The sequence below is a fragment of the Melospiza georgiana genome, chromosome 6 (genome assembly GCF_028018845.1).
Source record: "Melospiza georgiana isolate bMelGeo1 chromosome 6, bMelGeo1.pri, whole genome shotgun sequence".
Taxonomy (NCBI): domain Eukaryota; kingdom Metazoa; phylum Chordata; class Aves; order Passeriformes; family Passerellidae; genus Melospiza; species Melospiza georgiana.
The window spans coordinates 4,557,879-4,579,205 of NC_080435.1; the positions used below are offsets into that span (position 1 = coordinate 4,557,879).

General features: G+C 41.7%; 2 protein-coding genes across 2 annotated transcripts in view; both read right to left on the minus strand.

The window, feature by feature from the left end:
- STARD9 (StAR related lipid transfer domain containing 9) overlaps nucleotides 1-13,937 on the minus strand; it is a 91,244-nt gene extending 77,307 nt beyond the window's left edge. The window contains exons 1-3 of the mRNA XM_058025513.1: nucleotides 13,889-13,937; nucleotides 1,792-1,861; nucleotides 381-497 (exon numbers count right to left, since the gene is read on the minus strand). Coding sequence (XP_057881496.1) covers nucleotides 381-497; nucleotides 1,792-1,861; nucleotides 13,889-13,935 — 234 coding nt within the window. The 5' untranslated portion in view covers nucleotides 13,936-13,937. The remainder of the gene's footprint in view (nucleotides 1-380; nucleotides 498-1,791; nucleotides 1,862-13,888) is intronic.
- Nucleotides 13,938-16,676: 2,739 nt separating this feature from the next.
- On the minus strand, nucleotides 16,677-21,288 carry HAUS2 (HAUS augmin like complex subunit 2). The gene is made up of 6 exons (XM_058026263.1): nucleotides 20,998-21,288; nucleotides 20,742-20,834; nucleotides 19,012-19,081; nucleotides 18,091-18,223; nucleotides 17,337-17,445; nucleotides 16,677-17,207 (listed from the first exon to the last, which is right to left on the minus strand). The coding sequence occupies exons 1-6, from the start codon at nucleotides 21,286-21,288 to the stop codon at nucleotides 17,037-17,039; spliced, it is 867 nt and encodes a 288-aa protein (XP_057882246.1). The 3' UTR covers nucleotides 16,677-17,036.
- Nucleotides 21,289-21,327: the final 39 nt, after the last annotated feature.

Consider the following 21,327-nt stretch of genomic DNA (forward strand, 5'->3'; position numbering starts at 1 on the left):
TGTGATTACTTCACTGTTGATTCTCAGAGAATCACTCTTACTTTCTTTCAGAGCTTCCTCCCACTAGATCATGGCACCTGCTCCTGAAAAAAATCTCATTTCCAAGCTAGAGTCCTCAGATCATCACCATTAATGATCACTGCCAAACGTAACACATCTAAGGAAAGCGTGCATTGGCTGACAAACAAGGGTATTGCATTCCTACTGCACCTGTTTCAGACAGAGGCCTGAACACTGTGGTACTGCAAACAAAATTAGAAAAAGGTGGGGGCAGAAAAGAAAAGGAGATCTCTCATGTTATCTGTGTCTCAGTATCTTCCCGAAGACATGGTTGTGAAGGACAAAACGGGATGGGAATGTGGACACGAGGCGTCGCTCACCATTTCCTGAGATGCATACTTTGGATCCTCAGGATCAACTGACCAGTAGCAGTAGTCAAAGCTGAAGGCCACAGTTTTTCCTCTAGAGTCCCAACTGCTATCAAGTCTACTGTCGACCTGACAATGAAAGAAAAAACACAGAAAGATCAAGTCACTCTGAAGCTGAGCCCAAAAATACATTTTCCAACTTAATGGGAAGTTTATCTAGGATCCATCTTGTGGAAAAGGAATGGCATAGAGTTAAACCTCTTTATTCAATTAATTTTCTTTGGTGCTTAGAGTGAGGTGGATAAACCCATGACAAACCTGCTAGAGCATTTTTACTGAAGGGTTCATTTACTACAGCTAAGGTTCCCCAAGACACATACAATAGGCATGATTCAGCTAAATAAATTCTTCATAAATTCCGTGTATTAGCAGGAAAGCTTTATAAACCTTTTGATATTTCTCTGAAATTCTTCTGTTTCACAGAGAACCACATGAGAGAAATGAGGCCCCAAGTGATAAGAAGAAAACAATTTTACCACTGCATAGTTAAATATGCAGATCTCTTCCCCAGTTTCCCCCTTTGCTTTGTCACGGTTGCAAGCTAATGCTTCTGTCACTGGGACTGCACAATCCAAACTCAACCTTTATGAGCTGCTAACAATGGCAGAGAAGCCTTTCTAGCCCAGCAGTCAACAATTATTGAAATTAAAGGAATTGTATAAATCTTTCCATATAATTTTGCCCAAGTGATTGGTAATAAAACAGATAAGCTTATGAACACTCAAAGGAGGAGAGTAACGAGTCAAAACATGATACAAAATTAACACCATATACATGTAGTTTTGATCTAATTCATAACTTTGTTAGAACCTCAAGATCCACACTAACTTCAGCAGAAAAAAAGCACGCAGGCTCCAGAGCTCTCAAGGAAGATGATGGTTACACTCAGTTTATTCTTATAGCTCTTGGTCTTTTACCAAGGCCTGAAGTGCAGCTTTACACAATTTGCTCTATTTCATGTAAATCAGTTGCATGCTGAGGGGAAATATGAAAGGAGGAGATACAGGGAAAGAAATTATCCAGATGTTAGTAACAGCAAGATATGCAAAAATTATTAAACAATTTACCAACAGCTTTGAATGATGGCATGCAACAGCATTGCAGAGGCTTTGATAAATATAACATCCAGACAAGATAGCTGCCTGTTATGTCCCTTCTCAATTTCTTCCCCCAAAACACACAAACTAACCCCAAACCAAAACAATCCTTCCCCACACTTTCGCTGCAATAATTCTAGGGCTGTGCCAGTTTAAATTTCTCCCTTAATATTTCTGTTAGAATGATCCAATAGGCAAGCAAACTGAGAAAATTATCAGGATATCAGGATTCTTTTATGGGAAAGAGGAGACAACAAAAAGCATACCTTTATATTTCTGACTTTTGCCACTTTGTCATCAACTTCTACAATCACTCTTCCTCCTTCTGCTCTCTCTCTGGAAACAGAACACATTTAAAAAAATCCATTTAAAATACAAAGAAACAGAAAGGTGCATTTCAAATTTCTAAACTTCATAAATTTATGTTTACTTTAGTAAATTGCAAATCAGAGCTATAAAACAGAAACTTCAGATATACGTAGATGAGACGCTGTGACATAAAATAGCATTTGCAGATCTGCATTCAGGTATCCCAAAAGCAGGGGGCTAAAAAAAACCCCAATAAGGTGGGGATTAAAGAGCTTTGAAGTGTTTTTCCTAAATACATTGTTGGGATTTTATTTCTATTTAAGAATTGTAGTCCTCAAAAAGTACTCTTTAGGGAAAAAAGTGCCAAACAAACAATAAAACCAAAGAACTGTCATGAAATAAAAATGAACAGGACTGTTCCTCATGTGCAAAGGACCATGCACTCATATATACTGTCTAAATCTGTCACTGGAATCAGCTGTGACTGACTACTACAGAAAACTTCCACATCCAAATGGGTCACGTTAGAAAAGAATGAGAAAAGGATGTGGAAAAAGCAAAACAAAACTAACCAAACAAACAAACATCCCAAAACAAAAAAAACCAAACCAACCAAACAAAAATCCCCCCAAACCAAATTCATTTTATTTCTGGGCTGACAGCAGGATAGCTACCTGAAGATAAGGATGCTCTTATCTCTTACTTATCCCTCTCAATAATTATAATGGATTTTTTTATAAATAGTAGGATAGAACAGAGGAAGAAGAGGTCAGTGTCCTATTTCTCAAAGTTTAAGAAACTAAGAGCAAGACAAAGATGATTTATATTTCCTCTATATTTTTATATTTGTGGTACACTTTCTGATGAAGTTTTGTTGAAGCCTAATATCATTGTAAAGGTATAAGAAATTGGTTTAGAAATAAAAACAATTTTTTCCTTAGTGCACTTTTGTCAAATTTTATTAAAATCAAGGTGAAGACACACTGTCATTTGGCGTTAGATGTATATGCATCTCCTGATAATCACCTGGATCAGCATCATGAGGTCAGTTAAAAATGAGGTCAGATGAAACAAGAATTAGAAAATTGAAGCCCAGCTGACAGCTGCTCACTCCTGGCCCCAGACTTTTAACAGATTCCCTTCTATGTGTGCAGAAGTATTTAGTCCCCCATCAATTACAATCTGCCTGCACTGTGGGCTCTGACTTCAGGTGGCCAAAAGCACATCATCCCCTGCCTTTGGGTCTCTCCACTTCTCAGTTTTTACCCCATGCTTTCTGATTCAAAACACTGCCTTAGGACACTTAAGGCTTCCATGAAGACCATCACTGTGGCATTTGAGCTTACCAAGCATAAAGAGGTTTTAAGCACATTTCTGAGCATAGCTGTTCCCATTTTGCAGACAGAAATAGTGCTTTACCCTGAAGTCTCTTGCTTCACATCGCTGATTTTTGAGGTACCCTCCTTGAGACAGACTGAACTTGGTATTTCCTGCAGCACAAATTTACACGTGACTCCTCACATAGACAACACAAGGACGGCTCCCAGAGATTTTGGTTAAGCTATGAGTGCTCAGCTGTTCAGCACATCAGTCACCAGAGCCCCAGACAGACCCCAAGAGAAAGGGAAACACCTTATGTGCAGCTGGGTACCAAATGCTGCATTATGTACAGCTGAGCACAGAACCAAGGTCTCACAAGGCTCCCTAAAGAACAAATGAACAAGGAACAGTGCCTAGGGATACAGGCAGGGAGTACCTAAGCTAGAAATGGGCAACTGATGCATTTGGCATCCTGGACATGTGCAACTTTATAAATGTTTTGACAGGCAAGTTCTTTCCACTGTAAGTTACTTAGGGGACTTGATATCCGTGCACAAATCTCTGCCAGGTGAGCTAATGGACAAAGTGGCATTTACCCTATAGAGCAGATCTGATTTAAGAGGCAATGGGACATTTTGACAGAATTTCACAATTTCTTAAGAGCAGCAGCAGACAGAGAAAACCAGAGGGATTGTTTAGAAGAGAGCTTGCTTTGGTTACATATACCCTTTCCTTCACTGCCCCAGCATGACATTGGCCCTGTCCTGCTTCCCAATCCCATAAGCATCCCTAATTTTCAGTTCTTAATGCTCCATTCTTACCAGCCTAAATAGTTCACTGAGTTCCTATCCTTCTCCTCCTACACACACACATCATTCCCTGCAGGTGTGTTCTGTGTGTTCTCAGTGACATCATGTCCCCCTTGGCCAGGGCAGTCTTCAGCTGCTCTGCATGTCTTGTGTCCCTTCTCCTGCTGCACTGTAGCCAGTCATAGGCTGATGTCCCTGCTCCAAAGATTCATAATCCTGCTCCTCTTGTCAGTTCTTCCAGTGTCTAACCCAAGATTACTTTTATACTCCACAAGTAAACCAGTGTTTCTTCCTGGACACGTGCTGAGGTCAGCAAACAGATTACTGAGAATAAATCAGAGAGAAGATCTTGTTCTCAGGTCCCATTCCTGGGCTTCAATTGCGACTTGTACAACACTGAGCTCAACTTCTTGAAGTAATGCTCAAACAATGTGTTATTTTTACTTTAGGGGATGATGCAAGCATTATTTGGTCAACACTGAAGAATTCCAGCTGAGAGAAAGCATTTCTCTCCCTTAAAATTTTTACCTGCTACACTATTACAAGTCTTCACTGAGCACAGTAAAGAGTTTTAGTTATTTAGAACTTGGGCAGAAATGGGTAGATTGAGATGGGAATCACATCAGATTTCAAATTTTAAAATAAATTGGGGAATTCAAATAAAAGGTCCTCTTATGTAGCTTTTACATGTTTTAGAACAAAATTCCCCCATAGCCTTATCTCCTGCAGCAGCTGAACTGTTCTGGGTGAAGCTTAAAAATAATCTTAAGCAACCTTAAGTCTGAAACAGGCATTAATGAATAGAGCATTTGTGCTCAAAGGGGTGAAATCTGGAGAAGATTTTAATCATTTTAAATGCCAGGATACTCTAGTTGGAGAAGTAAGGCAACCTCAACAACAAAGAGTGGTTTCAACCCAAGCTGTAATAATTACATGAAACTCATTCCCCTCAGTCCACATGAGTTACACATAACCCTATGACAAAGTGACTTTACTCTGGGAGTCCTTATAGACTGATGCTTTCACAGGCTACAGTCATCACTAAAGATTAAAGAAGAAATTCCAAATATAAAACCTTTGAGATACAAAAAAAATAGTGAATTTTAAAAAAATTATACTCATATTTACATATATACTTACATTAAAATTAACATAAACCAGTAAAATATAAATAACATAAAATGAAATTGCTGCCTTTCACCAGATAGTATCAAAGCTTCCACACTATGCAGCCATAAAGCATGATGCAGCAATCAAGTGCCCTTGTTTGAGTCTCACAAAACAAGAAAGCCACCAGAAAACAGGGACAGAACTAAAATCTCCCCTAGCTCTGCACATTTACAGCATCCAGACTTTTACCTTAACCCCAGACTGCTGCTAAAAGATGCAATTCCTCTTTGCTGCTCCAGCCTCCCACATGTGTTTCTACTTTCTAGCAATCACACGCCCATGCAATGACTCAGATCAGCCGCGATCAGGAAAACAACCCTCACACCAAAATAAATAACCAATGTGTCACAGGCCTCTCAAGCCCTTCAGAGCACTGAACCCAGCAATCACACAACCTGCTGAGCCAAAGCAAGAGACAGGGCAGGAGCAGGTGGTGGGAATGGGAATGGAGACCCTTCCCTTCTGCTGCAGCTTGCAGCCAGAGACCCAGGGGCACAAAGCAAGCAGCCTTGCCCGGGGCAGCCACCAACCCTACGGACTCTGCATTTGAGCTCTCTGTAAACACATGTTTATAGCGTGCTCCATTTAGGTACAAAACAGAGAACTTGGGGAAACAAAGCCCAGGAGGAAAAACAGACTCGCAGCTGTTCTAGGTATTTTGACCTTAACTCCAAATTGCAAACGGTACAAAAGCTCTCTCAGCAAAACCTGTGTTTGTCAGTACAGTCTTACACACAAGTGCAACAGCTTGCATTTGAATGATAAAGCAACCCATCATGCTTAGGAATGGATGCTCTGCTCCACAGGTATGAAAACTGTACTTTTTGTACCAATGAAATCAACTTCAAACTACACTTCTCTAGTGACACATTTCACTTCTGCTGCTCAGAAGTCACTGTGGCCCTAACATTTATTTTCCCCATCTTTTCCTCTCCCCCACTTCTTGAAAAATGCATGCTGTGTTTGGGAAATACCTCTCCTAAATTATTTTCCACTAAAACAAATTACCTGGTACCAAGATAAATCTGTAGAAACACCATTTAATGGTGCTTGACCCAGGAAAGACCTGCATCTTCTCAGTCATACAAAGCTTTACAGAATTGCAGACCCAGCAACAGAACATTGACATAAATACAGAATAGAGAGGCAGGGCTGTAATGGGGAGCTACAAGGGAGACCTGGCAGAAAAAAAGCTGCTACAACAGTCCAGAAAATACAGGCAGCCCAAAGGGAATCTCATATCATTTGCTGTTGCTATGAAAAATCACTTTTGCCGACAGGATGTAAACCTAATGCAACCCCCAGGGACAAAGACACTGCAAGAATGAGTGGTGGGAAAGAATGATGGAAGGATCAAGACCCTCTAGAGGGACACTTCCACAGCTTGCTGAATCTCAGTGAGATGAGTTCAGACACAGAAGTGCAAGGAGGTATGCAGAGCTGGAGGAAGCAGTGGGTGGAAAGAAAGGGGGAAGTTGGTTTTTTTATACATCCTAAAATTTGCCACACTTCTCCTCCGCCCTCTCAAATAACAGGCACTTGGAGAACAAAGGAAGCTGACTTTTAAAAAAAGTTGCCTGTTTGTTTTAGGAACATGTACATGTGATAAGGCAAAAATACTGTAGTCATTAGGAGTAGACATGTCATGCAACAAAACAGCTTTTAAAATAGAGCCCAGCAAAGTACTCACCAAAGTAAACAAACATACCAAAGCCAATATATATAACTCAAGTACAAGAAAAGTCTTAAATGGCTTTTTAAAGAAGCTTCAAAAATAACCATGCAAGGTAATCACTGCAAGTACATAATGCTTTCCTGCCAGTTCCCACCACTCAAGCTAATTCCAAACCGAATCTCAATCTGTACTGAAACAGTCCCTCAAAAGTAATGTCAGGAATATCAATCCCTCCCCTCTTGCAGAGGCTCTTCCAGAAAAAAAAGTAGCCTTCTGTGGCAGGATGTGTACCAGCAGTTACTCCTGATGGCTCTTGCACTGTCACTTCCCAGGACATGACCCACATCTATGACAGCCTGCAAGCAAGATGGACATTTACCACTTGTACCTGGGGACACTTTGTGCCATCTAATGGCACACCTGTGCAAGCACCATGCCTGCAGCTTGTGTATAACCCTGAAAGAAGTCAAGCCCAACTCTTCCCTTGGTCATGAAGTCTAAAGATTTTATGGGGAAAACTTTAGTTGGTCAGATTTCTCTTTTCTTTCCATTAACAGTATGTTGTACACTGTCCCTCACTCTTGTTTATTGGCAGCCTTGGCAGAAGTATCTTTGAGCAGCTGCCATCTTCGCACTTCTGGAGTGATTGACCAACAAAAATACCAGAGGAACTATGCATGGCTTATTATCATCTTTGTTAGTCTCCAGAGAACACTATCACAGGAAAATGGGTTGAGGATATACCTGTTGAGACTCCATGCTGCTCCATCAAAAATGATAAAAAATGTCAAAGTTTTCAGCCATTAGAGCTTCTGTACTCTACTGACAAGTCAAGGTACCTCCAACCACAACTTCCCAAACACAGCATTCAGGCTAATGTGTATCCTTTATACCTGCTGCTGTAACCCATCAAAGCTGAGGTGTTAATAGTATGAACATCCTCACTTTGATCAATGCAGGATTTTTTTTTAATAAGTATCAATAATCTAAGACTCATTTTCAGTGTTTCTCATTATTCTCATTACCCAATACCATTTTGGACATTTCTCTTTAAAGTCAAAACTGTTTCACTGCGTCTTGCAAATGGGAGCGCACAGCTGGTCAGCAATCCTCCTACCAAATTCAGAACAGATGTTTATAAATAATTCCAAACTCTCTACTGAAGCCAAGTACACAGAGTTCACCAAGACAGCACGCTGCTATATGAGACAGGCTGCTCTAGTAATTTTTTGAGGCTCCTCCCAGCAGCATGGAGCTTTCATTGCCTCTCAGAATGCCTAACAAATCTGAAAGTCAAAAATCACCAGTCTTAGTGATTAGTATTATTCTTGTGTGCTTTTCCTCATTCTCCTTTGCAAATACTATATAGCAAAAAAAAAATATGAACATTTTGTGCAGATATAAACACGAGGCATCTTCCCTGATAAATCCAAGTCAGAAATACTCCTGCTGATACAGCAGTGCTTTGAATTGTGGAATAGTGATGTTTTCTTTTCATGCAGAGACGTGGACAGGAGGAGGGAAGGGGAGAGGAAAAAGTCTTTTTCATCTGTCATACCACCAGCATTAAAAAAAGCATGAAATAAGGAGGATGTAAAACAAGGCTACATTCCAGTCAGTGCAATTTCATCTACCCTTGATTTCACAGCTGTTTACTGAGCAATGACATAGTATAATTCAGACTTTTGCATCAAAGGAATCCTTTACAAATGCCATGTTTTCCATGCAAACCAGAATGTGGATACAGAAGTCAGTTTTCATTCCTTGAAACCAACTATTAAGTGAATGGCCCATATAGGGATCAAACCTACAAGCCCAGTGCTATCAGCACCATGCTCTGACCAGCTGATCTCATCTCAGGGTCATGCAGAGTTCTGCTCTTTTAGGAAGCTAGAAAGCCTGCCCTTTATCAAACTCTGAAAACCTGGTTCATGCAACTTCAAGAAAAATACATCTGGGAAAAGTTGCTGATGCTGTACCCTTTATTAAGTAACAGATGTGGCTTATAGAAACCACCTGCTAATGCCAAGTACAGATGCTAAGAGAAAAGGGCAGCCACCTCAGTGATAGCTTACATGAAAATTTTAATAATGGACTAAGTAAAGAAAATAACTAATTTAAGAGAGGGAGGAAAGTATGTCAATATAACCTTAACAGGATATACAAATGTTTAAATACATTTGTTTGGAGAGGGATTTCCTTTATAAAACCAAAATTAAAATCTCAACTTTTCTTTTAAAAATCCTAGCTCTACTGTGGAAAAGAAACTTGAAATCCTTAGCAATGCATAACTAATGCAGTTCATAGAGATTTTTAAACAGCAAAAGAGTCTTGGAGGCTGGAGACAACTCTGTCCCACCATCAGGTACCAATTCCAAAACTCATGTTTAACAGAGGGAGAGAGAGGAACAACACTTACTCAACTACCACAGCATATAAAAGTAGATAAAAGTCTGCCATTTCTCTATGTGTGAGAGGGCAACAGCACCAAAGTCACAAGGAATATATATATGAAAATATATAAGAAGGAGAACAACAAGCTGCAATCTGCTATTACTTTAATTTTATTTTGATAAAGCATTTAACATCTGTTATGCATAAGATTCAAGGAATGTTTTCTACAAAATTTACAAGTTATCACTCTTGTCAGCAGTAAACCACATTGCCACCAAGTTCTTGTGGTTACACATGAACATGAAAAACAGCTGATAACACAATCTATAAAACAGCCATAAGTCTTCCTTGCAAAATAATCCTTTCTTTGTTTACTATAATAGAATTATAAAGAACAAAGGAGATAGAACACAGCAGAGACTAGCTAACAAAGTAAAAACCAATAGTGATTTACTTTGTATCATTTCAAAAATGACCTGAAATTAATCTTAATTTTCCACATACGTTTCCTTTTAAATATAAATGGATTTAAAATACTCATATCATGATGCACCCATTTATTGAGCTCCTTTCTCTGCTATTTAGTGAAGCTATGGTCAGCACACTGCTCAGGTCAGCCTCCCACACCAAGCCATTTTCTGGAAACTCTGCGTGAGAAACCTTCCCTAAAATTCCCTCCCAGGCATGGGCTAGCTCACCTGAGCTCCTAAGACCTCAAACTTAACTCCTCCATCCCAACCTGTCCTCAAGCCTCATTAACTGCTGCATTCCAGGAAGGCAATTAGAGGAACATGTCGCGCAGAGCAGCAGTAACAAGGAAAACAACTGTTGCAGCTCAGACTGTGACAGCAAACACCTGCACAGCTGGAAGTGTGGCTCAGCTTTGCTACCTGGGACTGCCCAGACGTTTCTTTGCTGCTTTCATTTGCCAGAGCGTGGAGGACAAGGCCAAGAACTCCTGAGAGGACTGGGGAATGCATAACTGGCCAGGAGGCTTCAAGTTACATCTCAGAAGCAACACAAAGCAGAAAAAAGACAAAGGGCAGCTTTCGGATCGATGTTTAGCAGCTCTTTCAGGTGACATGCCTCTGAGGGTCATAGTGGATGGGAAAGTTCATTTGTGAGTCAGTAAAGACACCAGAAAAGACTCTCTCAAATGAGAGCTCTCTCCTTTTTGGGCCAGAGAAGCAGCTGAAAAGTGGAGATGATATTTTCAACAGCAGAATATGTTTTATGTTTTTCTTGGTCCTGCACAAGTAACTCCCAAACTTCAGGGTACTATTGCTGAATACTGCAGGGGTTTCTGTAGCATACAAACACCCAGCGTGTATTAAGTGAGCTACTCAAGCACAAGGAGAGCCCTGGACACAGTACTGAAATACTTGAATACTTTCTCAGCAAGTCACATTGTTTCCAAGTCTGGAGGGTAAGGTGTCCTATCACAGCACCACACTGCAGATTGCAGTGTTGGCATCCTCCACAGAGCAATCAAAAAAGAAAGAGGAACAACATTCCACTTTCACCTAGGTACAAGCTAGCATTCAGAGTGTTTCCATCCACAGCTTCTGACTGACAGCCAAAATAACATTACGCTTTCCTTACAAAAGCCTGACATCCAATAGATGAAGCATTAGGATGTCCAGAAATAAACCATAAAGAGATTTCATCAGTTCCCAGCTCCTATTTAATACCTGATTGTTACCTATGGCTATAGACAACTTAATGTACCCATTAAAGCTTCCATATTTCATTCCAATGGGGAAACATATTTACACAGAGCAAGTATCCATGTAACCACAAAGTAACAAATCTTTTTTAGTATGTAGAATAGTAAATGTGTAATAAAGACTTTAAAATGTTACTCTGGGGAAATTTACACCCAACAGTATATTTTGGTGATAAAAAACACATTTAGTCTGTTACAGAATGACTGATAGCATTATGAAGAACACTGGCTATGGGCTGTTTAAACTTCAGGCAATGAAAAACCTGCATTTTGTGTAACCATGTTTGTTTTATATCTGTGATGGATTATTTGGCCATAGGAGTTGTCCGTCCAAGAATGCACTGTGATAGGTGCCATACAGATGCAGAGCAAAAAGACCACTCTTTGCCTTGTGCTAAATAACAAAAATTTTGACAGCTCCTGCATTAAAATTTTTTTAATGTCTGAATTTGAAGTAATTTTTCAGATGCAAAACCAACGTTCATCTGCCATTGTAAATTAAACAAAGAGCAGCAGAGAGGATGTCTGCATTAGAAAAACCAACGGACCCATGAGTTCTAGACTTTGCCTGAAGCTTTCCAATTTCTGATACTCTTAAAAGGCAGGTTTAGTATTTTTTGGCTGTAACAGAAAATGTACAAGTAGATAGAGTACAGTACTTCAATCCAGTTGAACTGAAATTTTTGCTGTGGGAAGTCTCCTTTTTTAAAACACCCAAAAGGTCATAGAAGCTGTGGCAATATGGGTACCCTGTTAGGGCAATTGCAGAGGGTGTGTACAAAGGTAGCAGGAGGTTTGTGTGAGGACAGTATGGAAACAGTATAAGATGGAAGAGAGCAGACTTTTAAGCCCACTGAGAATTTTTTTTCCATGTCTATCAAGGTTACTCAAAGCATTCATATATTTGGTATTTGCCTCTAAGTCATTACATTTGAACCATGTTGTTCAAAGCCAGAAAGCAAATTCTCCTATTCACAGAGGATATACAACCACTTCCTTTTCCCATTTATAAAATATAAAAATCCATCTTAAAATGCCTTTGCTGACCTCAGCTGAGGCAGCACAGTAGAAGGATCAACTGGCCTATTGCCTTTGGGGTCAAACACCGTGAGACTGGTCTCTGCCTCCCTTTCCATCCCATCTGTTACACCCCCACGAGTTGAATAGATGGAATTACTTAACAGTTTCTCTCTCCATTACCCCCTGAGTTTCCGCTCTCACCTTCATACAAACATTTCTGTTTCAGCCTCAGATTAATTCCTCCCATGTGCAGAAAGCTGCCCACCTCTCTGATCCTGGCCTCCTCTCCAAACAGCCGGCCCACACTGACTACACCAAAGGCTTTCCTGTTTATCTCACCTTATCTGACAGTTACAGGTGCTGTTTGTTGCTATAATGACATATTCAATATTATGTGCTATTTAAACCCACCCCAGAAAAACATGAAGACAGATGTGCTACAACATTCCTCACCAAGGAGGATCTAGTGAGAGGGAAGGTCACGATAAAAATCAACTAATATATCCATGGCTAAAGCAACACCAAGCAATAAAAGGTTACACTTAGCTTACTTCAATGCTGCAGCTCTTCTCAAAATAGGCCAGTATCTATTAAAATCTGTTCTGTTCACCACTGAACAACAAATCAGAGCTATACAACCCAAGCATGATTTTAACTAAAATTATGGACAGAGTATTTTTACAATCAGTTAGCTTTGACTTAAAGGCAAAGTGTATTGAAAACATGCAAATTAGTTTGCACATTTCTCTTTTCTATTAATACTTGCAGGCTTATTTTGGGTGGGATTTTAAATTTTATTCAAAACTCTCTGGTGTCCTTTCTTGAAAATAAAATAAAAATCCATAGCCAAATAAGAACAAAAGACTCCAAAATACGCTAGTGTACTGCTGGCTAAATGACTAGGCTAGTTTTCTGGCTGGGCAACTCTTCAAGAATCATTTTCTCTACCGCATGAAAGAGTTATTTATCACAAAAGTCTGTGCAGTCAGAAGACAACATGAGGAACTCGTACCAAAAAGAAAGGCAGCATCAAATCAAAGACTGGCCCTCAGAGCTTGTACCACTTTTCAAACCATTCCTGTTTGGAGTGCTATAGGATTGCTTTAACAGGAGGAGTAAATCACCAGCCGCTGACATTTGGGCTGCTGGCTTTTTCTCTTTCTTTTCTGCTCCGAATTTCCAAAGTCTGGAAGGTTTTAAGCACGTATTATTTACAAATAACACCAGAGCATTGTGCTACGGCATCTTCTTGTTTGCGGGAGTTGTCTTCCAGCTGTAACATGTAACTTTTGGGATTTCCATTGGAGCCAAGTAAACCGGGGAGGGAGCGGGGCTGAGCGACAATGGGAATATCCGGCTCTGCCTCCCGTGGAAAAAACAGCAACAACAGAAGGGGAAGGGAAGACTCCTGGACCCTGTGTAACAATTGGCCTGTTTCAATTCCCTCAGGAAGAGGGAAGTCAGCCTAACAGCTCCACTGGTGATTTTTCCAAGCAAACTTTCCAAGCTACTTAGCGAGGCGGCGAGAGGCTGCCGCCCCTGCTGCCGTGCCTCCCTCAGCTGCGGCTGATCCCGCCCCGGCTGACAGGACCGGCGGCACCCGCACAGGACCCGCGACACCCGCACAGGACCCGCGACACCCGCACAGGACCGGCGACACCCGCACAGGACCGGCGGTGCCCGGACAGGACCGGCGGCACCCGCACAGGACCCGCGACGCCCGGACAGGACCCGCGACACCCGCACAGGACCCGCGGTGCCCGGACAGGACCGGCGGCACCCGCACAGGACCCGCGGCACCCGGACAGGACCCGCGGTGCCCGGACAGGACCCGCGACACCCGGACAGGGCCCGCGACACCCGCACAGGACCCGCGGCGCCCGCTCACCCCCGCTGCCGCGGCTCCCGAGCCTCCCGTGCCCCTCCGCGTCGCCCCGCACCTTTTGCTCAGAGGCCGGACCCGCACGGCCACCTTGACGTTGGCCATGGCTCGGCTCACGCCCAGCGGCTGCGGCCGCCCGCGCCCCGGCCCCGCATCCCGGGCGGAGCGGGGCGGAGCGGGAGGAGCGGAGCGGAGCCGCCCGTCCGTCCGTCCGTCCGTCCGTCCGTCCCGCCCCGCCGGGGAGGGCAGGGCAGCAGAGAGCCCGGCCCAGGCAGCGCCCGCGCAGGGAATGCACAGAAACTTCCCCCGGCAGAGAGCAGGCGTTTCGATAAAAGCCTGCCCGGAGCAGCCGGGCGCAGCCTCTCCAGCATCCAAACCGCGCTTTTCCGCCTGGGACGGGTCTGCCCGGGAGAGCGGCACCCCCGGAGAAAGGGACGGCGGTTCCGCGCTCCTCCTCAAATTCTCTTTGCAGCAGCAAACCAGCGCGGGTTTTGCCCAAGAGTTAATGGGCAAAACCAGCCCGATTAAGGGTGATGCCCTTAAAGCATCACTAGGGACGAGCACTGTAAGCCTTCCACACTAATTAGACAGGAATTTAGGGAAGGCAAATATCCCTTCCTTATTAGTGCTAAAGGAAAGGTCTCAAGTGTTTTAGATTCCTTTGGAAACATCCAATCTTCATGTGGGTCGTACTTAGGATCTAAAAGAAAATTTTGAAACTTCCAAAGAACTTTAATTGAAATCAAGATATAGTTGTTGCATTGATTGAAGTTTTGTACTTGGAGTAATATAAAAGTCACGGAAAGTTTTAAAAAAATTTATTTTAGGATACTGTCTCTGTCAGCTACTGATGTTACAGGAAGATGCAAGAGCAAATAGCATTGGCATAAAGAAGATGTCAGGCTCAATAAGCAAGTCCTGTTTGATTTTGACAATTCCATTTGCCAATGCAAATTTTTAAATGGACTTCTGGTTTTGCATTTCAAAATATGATAAACTGTGCCATATCTGAATATCATATATGAGAGTTTTAGAGTCTTATGTTGTTTTTATATTTAAACAACTTCTGTTTTAACTGATTTTTAACTACTTTTTTGTACTTTATGTATAGTTATTTTCATTAAACAGTGTGTCTTTAAGTCCAGAAATGTTATATCTAAAGGAAAAAGGTACCACATTTCAGAAGTTTTCCCAAGTGAAGAATGCCATAAATCCTTGGGTCCCAATACTCCATTCACCACAGAGATGCTAAAATGAATACCTACAAGCTGTGAATCACTGTATACTTCGATTTGTCCCTTTAAATCACACTAAAGAATTAATTGACACATCACTGGCAAATGGCAATTAGCTAAACTCTACCAACTCCAGTCAACTCTTCAAAAGTAGATACAGTAAAAGAAGAAAATACTCTCAACTCTTTGGGAAATGGCAAAGAGTTACAATGAACAAACTGACTACAATGTTTTGTAGTCAGTTTGTTCATTGTAACTCTTTGTGTTCTAAAATTATTAAATTGTGCTTTAAAATTATTAAATTTCAACAGCTTTAATGTGCCTGATCTAAATCATCACTGTAAGACACGGAGGGTGAGAGTCTAAGCCTAGAATATGTATAGAGGACATTGATTTACAAACATCACAGAATCAACTAGGCTGGAAAAGACCCAGCTCATTGAGTCCAACCTATGATCATCTATTGTTCTGTTTTCTCCCATGTCACAGAATGTGCAAGGCATTTTTATTAAAAATGTCAGGTTCTCTGCAGTTGTGTGGAAGAACACCTTGATTTCCACATCTGAAAAAACAGTGAAATGGGACTTTGGACTCAAATCCTGTAACAATGTATAGCAAGTGTTGACACAAAGATCCCCATTAATGCTTGTGGGACTCAAACACCAATTTATATTCTTAGATTCTATCTAGTGACATTCTGCTTAAACCTAATTCAAATTTTTTCTATCCTCTTAACTTTTCTCAGCAGCAGCAGAGGAGCATCAGCTGATGTTCCTCAACAGCTGTACTGTATAGCTTACACAGTATGCTAGAGAATTGTTAAATTGTTAACTTGCATTCACACTCTGCAGAATGGTTGCGAAGATTAAAATGAGATTCTCAGAAAAGTTTAAATATAAAATAGACCAAATACAAGTAAGTTTTAATAGAGTGCGCTCAACAAAGAGCCAAAGAGTTCTTCATCAATTCTACTTTAAGTTTATATGCAATAATCAGATAAACTTGTGAACTTTGTGCTACTGAGCCACCCAGTGGTCACTCTGAGAAAGCAAAATGTTCTTATTTCAGCAGCAGGAATCAACAGGTGGATGTTCACACAACAAATGATACAACAGTAGAAAGGAATACATCTGCACCACTTCTGTGTCTATTTCACATCCTGAATACAAAACCGGGCACCCTCCAAAGACAACCAGCTATGCTGGATTGTAGATGTCCTGCGGGTGACATTGTACCAACCCATCTCTTCATGAGGGCTACAAATTGGGACAATCAATGATTTTGATAAACTGTCAATCGTACTCATGGAACAAGAGTTTTATTCTAAGTGGGACACTGAAAATCGGGCAAACAGCAGAAAAAGAGAATCTGAAGAATATATTTATCATTACCATTGAAGCATGGTTTCCAAATCAGTAGATCTGTCATATATTAGCAAGTCCATTTCCTGCTTTCCCACAAAACCACATCAGTCATAATAAACTGTAATTTAAAACTTATTTAATTTCTTGATTGGAATTCCTATAGAAGCATAAGCTTGGACCTAAGACTTTGCTCCGTAATTTTAATTATAGGATTTTGTAACAAAATTAAAAGCTGAAGAAACTGACCTTTTGAAATCTAGTGCTTTTATTAAAGTTTTATGGCAACATACAAAATACAGTGTTTTATCAAGATGCTTACAAAAATGAATTGAGATACTATAGCAAGTGCAAAAAAAAACTGAAACAATTTTCCATTGAAGATACAGGCTCCAAGGGACCCCTATCAAACTATTCCAGAAAGGAACTCTTTAACAGGTTTCTCAGTAGCCTATCTTCCTATGAGCATTGCCCTTTTTTTTTTAGTAAATAGTTGGAGAACTGTTACTTAATAACAGAAATATAACTTCCTACAAAGACTCTGTAGGATTAAAAGAGACCTATGTTTCAGTTTTCACAGAAGAGTCTAAGAATGTAGTTCTTCGAGTAGTCATCCAAGTTGAGGAAAAGGATTCGTTAAAGATAAGCCAAAGTCCAAGTTAGCAGTATTGCATACATTGTTAGAATACACTTCTTTCTGCAGTTCTTCCCATTTCAGTATTTGCTCTGTCAGCTCCCTCAATTCTATCATGAGCACCTCTGTTTTTGACAAAGTGGTGTCCTGAAACAGAAAAGGGGTGGATTTAGTCTCTATACATCCTGTCAGCACATAGAAGTAACCTAAACAACCAAACAGCACTGCATTTTTCATGCTGGAGAAGACAGCTGGCTCAATTCTTTTACTACTCACCATGTTGCTCATCATATGTGGCACCTGAGGGATGCTTCTCACAGACTGCAAATGGCTTTCAAGCTTCTCAATGAAAGTCACAGCCTCATTCAACAACTCTACCATAGACCTGTAACCAAAAATGAGCTCAAAAGTTGTGCTAAACAACAAAAATCTAATACTTAAAAGTTCTTTTTCATTGCCCTGCTTTTCTTAATCCCTTTTACAGCTTTATGCAAGTTCCTAAAGATCTAATTAATTTTTCTGCAATCACACTTCTTGTATGACACTTAGCAACAAGCAGGGCAAGAATTACAGAAGTAAACTCCTTCAGTACCTGGGCTAGATTTTTAGACTGTAAGAAGAAGGACTTTACTTTTATAACATGCACTATGCACGTCTGGGAATTAGTCATGTTTAGTTCCAAGCAAGCAACAGTGGAACAAAGACACCCAATGCTAAAGTAACAACTCCTGCTTGGGAGAAGCATAAGAAACCCAGCATGTAGCACATTTGTTTAAAACAATACATCACAACTTGTTCTGTGGACTTCTAAAGACAAGACCAATAACCTCAGTAAATATTCATAAAATATGTATCACTTCCTTTCTATGAATTTACCAATGAGTAAACTACCCACCTTTAGATGAGGTTTTGCTACCATTTTTAATGTCTACCAGTGGAAAATTATTGAAAACATATGATTTTTACTGTCTGTTAGTTCGAATTAACTGGGCCTCCTGCAAACAAGAAAAAGGATTTTCTGTGTACCTACTTGTGATAAGTAGCCTCAATAGGTAGGCTTTCTTGACATCTGTGTTTGAGCAACCTCTTTCTGAGACCCCTCTTCTCTTTCAGTATGGCTTCCAGGTGTCTGTTCATATCTTGCAAAATCTCGCACTTTTCCCCTATAAAATAAAATTGCAAAGTTGAACCTATTGTCCTGCTAAAACAAGAGAAAGATTTCTCCTGAAGACAGAAAGGAAAACACTGACCTATTGCAGTGGACGTTCAAGGGACATTAATCAGAATGGCTTTTCTTGGAGCATGTATGACTTTAGTACCAGCATTTGTGACTCAAAGTCACAATACCTACTTTTTAGAGATTGATATAATTGCTTTACATTATCTATAGCTCTAAGTAAATTCTCTGTGAGATAAAGTCAACTATACCATAGCACTGTGAAGTATCATGACAGATTTCACTGGTGTAGCACAACAGTAGCAAGCTAGAATATTTTTAAGCACACATAAAATTGCAGTGGACAAAATGTGCAATAACAGAGAAATCAATGCACGTGCTCCCCAATTGCTAAATTAAAAATGTAGCAAGTTTGGGAGGACAGAGATGCAACAGCCATACACTGAGTTTCTGGAAAAGAAGCAGAGTAGCACATGCAGGTCAATGGTTACTGATGATCTCAGAACTGATGATGCACTGACCCTGGGGAGCTGACCACACCTCCCACACCTTTTTGGAGAATGAGTTACACATGGACCTTCTATGAGACAGCAGAGTGCAAGCTCAACTAGTATGGAAACATGCTTTAGGTCTTAATAAAACACCTACCAACTCTAACAAGTTATTCAGAGATGACTGCTGCAATAACTTCTGGAAGTGTCATGTACTCAGATAAAACATTATTCTGCTGCTAATTTAAGACTCTTGGTTTGTCTACGGTACAACTGCACTTACCTAAGTAAAAATGGTGAGTAATGTCTGCTGTCTCATTCTCCAACTGCAGCATTTCAGTTTTCAGTTTTATCTACAACAGCAATAACATCAAATGAAAATGCATTTTTAACATACTTATCCAGACACTGTTGACTCTCCTGGGGTGGAGGAGAAAGCGGCAGCATAGGGAGAGCATGTGTGTGAAAGAGGGTGAGCATCAGCACAGGAACATGTTGCCTTGCTCTCTGGAGAATTTCTACTACTAGGTGGGACTTTTTTGGTCAATAAAAAAAAGGGCTGTTTAAAAAGACAAACCTAAATAATTTGGAGATTTGTGGTGGAAAAGACAGATCCTGTAACTCATTCCTAAACCGCAGAACTTATGATAGAATGGCTTGGATTGAAAGGGCACTAAAAATCATCTAGTTTCAAGTCCCTGCCAATGGGTAGGGATATCACCCACCAGACTAAGTTGCTCAGACCCCTCTAACCTGGCCCTGAACACTTTCAGGGATGGGGAATCCACAGCTTCTCTAGGCAACCCGTCCCAGTGTATCACCACCATCACAGTAAAGATTTTTTTTCCTAAAATCTAATCTAATCTAATTTCTTTTATTTTAGTTGAAACCCATTGCTCCCTGTCCTAGCATTTTCTGCTTGTGGAAAAAGTCACTCTCCTGCTTTTCTTAAGCCCCCTTTATGTACCAGATGGCTGATGAAGAATCCCTGCTCTCTGAATCTGTGTTTTTGTAGGAGAGGTGTTCCAGCCCTTGCATAATCTTTATGGCTCTCCTCTGGAACTGCTCCAACAGGTTCACTTCTCTCCTGCTCTGAGGATCCCAGACCTGGACACAGCACTTCAAGTGGGGTCTCACAAGGGCAGAAGAGGAGAATCCTCTCCCTGGCCCTGTTGGCCACACTGCTTTTGATGCAGCCTAGGATGTGGTTGGCTTTCTGGGCTGTGAGGGCACATTGCCAGGTCACGTCCTACTTTTCATCCACAAGAAAGAAACCCCAACTCCTTTCTGCACAGTGCTGCTCCCAATGAGTTCATCTCCCAGCCTGTACTCGTGTCTGGGATTGCCCTGACCCGGGTGCAGGATCCCACATTTAGTCTTGTTGAGCCTCATGAGGTTTTTTTTTTGGAGCCTATTTCTCAAGCTTGCCCAGTCCCTCTGGATGGCATCCCATCCTTCTGCTGTGCCCAGTGCTCTTCTCCTGCCAATTCCTTAATCACTGAATAGTCTACCCTTCAAACCCATGTCTCTCCTACTTGTATCTCTTACAAAGCAGTTTCATAGTCTGTGTAGTGTCTAAAGCAACATTACAAAGTACAAGGCGACAGCCTAAAATCAGCCTCGCTTAAAGCAGTACGAAATGTCTGAGGTTACTGCCTGCTAACCAACAAAACTGCCTACAAAGAGACACATTTTTGAGTAGTGAAGTAAACTACAAATTATCCTTTATTGTTCAGTTTCTTGAAAAAAATTCAGGTAACACCTTAGTCAAAGGTGCAGCCTACTGAATCCTTCTACTTACATCCTAAAATTTTGTTTCATAGTTTTATTTTCTTTATGACAACTCAGTCCACTGGGAAGAAAAAATGCCAACTGTTAAACCGCTGAACTGTTAACAAATCCCTCATAACATGAAACAACATGCCATGTGGCAGTCTGATATTTCATCAGGGCCCTCTATTACCTCCAGGTATTGAAGTGTTGAGTGTACACCGACAATAGTAAAGGCTGTACCTCATTAATTTCAGCTTCCATGTTTACCATTTCTTCCATCTCTGCGAATTTTGCAAAGCACGGCATTCTTCTGCAAGTTAAATCCAAGGTTTCCTTTGAAAGTAAGACAACAGGAAAAATGCAATCAGCAGCACGAACGCACCGGGCAAACGCTCCATAGTGACTTGTAGTAGTTTAAAGCTGTTTCTCTGCCGCGCTCGGCATCACGGCCCAGCTCAGGAGAGCAGCGCTTCCCGCGGCGCCGTGCCGGCGGTACCTGGCTCACGGTGCCCGCCGCCACGCACCGCTCCAGCAGCGCGGCCACCGCCGAGCGCTGCGAGCGCTGCGAGGGCCGGGGCGCGCCGGCGCCCTGCTCCTCATCGCTCTCCTCGCTGAGACACTCCAGCTCCAGGTCCAGCTCGTCATCGCCATCCCAGTCGGAATCGGAGCTGAGCTCGGGCTCGCCCGCCCCGCGGGGCAGGGGGCGGAGGCTGTGCCTGAGCCTGGCGGCGGCCGCGGACGGACGCCCGGCGACCCGCAGGAGCATAGGGCGCTTGAAGGCCGCCATGGCGGGCGTGGCAGGAACGGTGCTGACACGCGTCCGGTT

Excerpts from the sequence above, each read along its gene's own strand:
- HAUS2 (XM_058026263.1), bottom strand. The coding sequence starts at position 21,288 with ATGGCGGCCTTCAAGCGCCCTATGCTCCTGCGGGTCGCCGGGCGTCCG. Across the intron at positions 19,082-20,741 it reads TGGAAGCTGAAATTAATGAG|ATAAAACTGAAAACTGAAAT; the intron begins GTACAGCCTTTA and ends TTGCTGTTGTAG. Across the intron at positions 18,224-19,011 it reads TACTCACCATTTTTACTTAG|GGGAAAAGTGCGAGATTTTG; the intron begins GTAAGTGCAGTT and ends TTTATTTTATAG.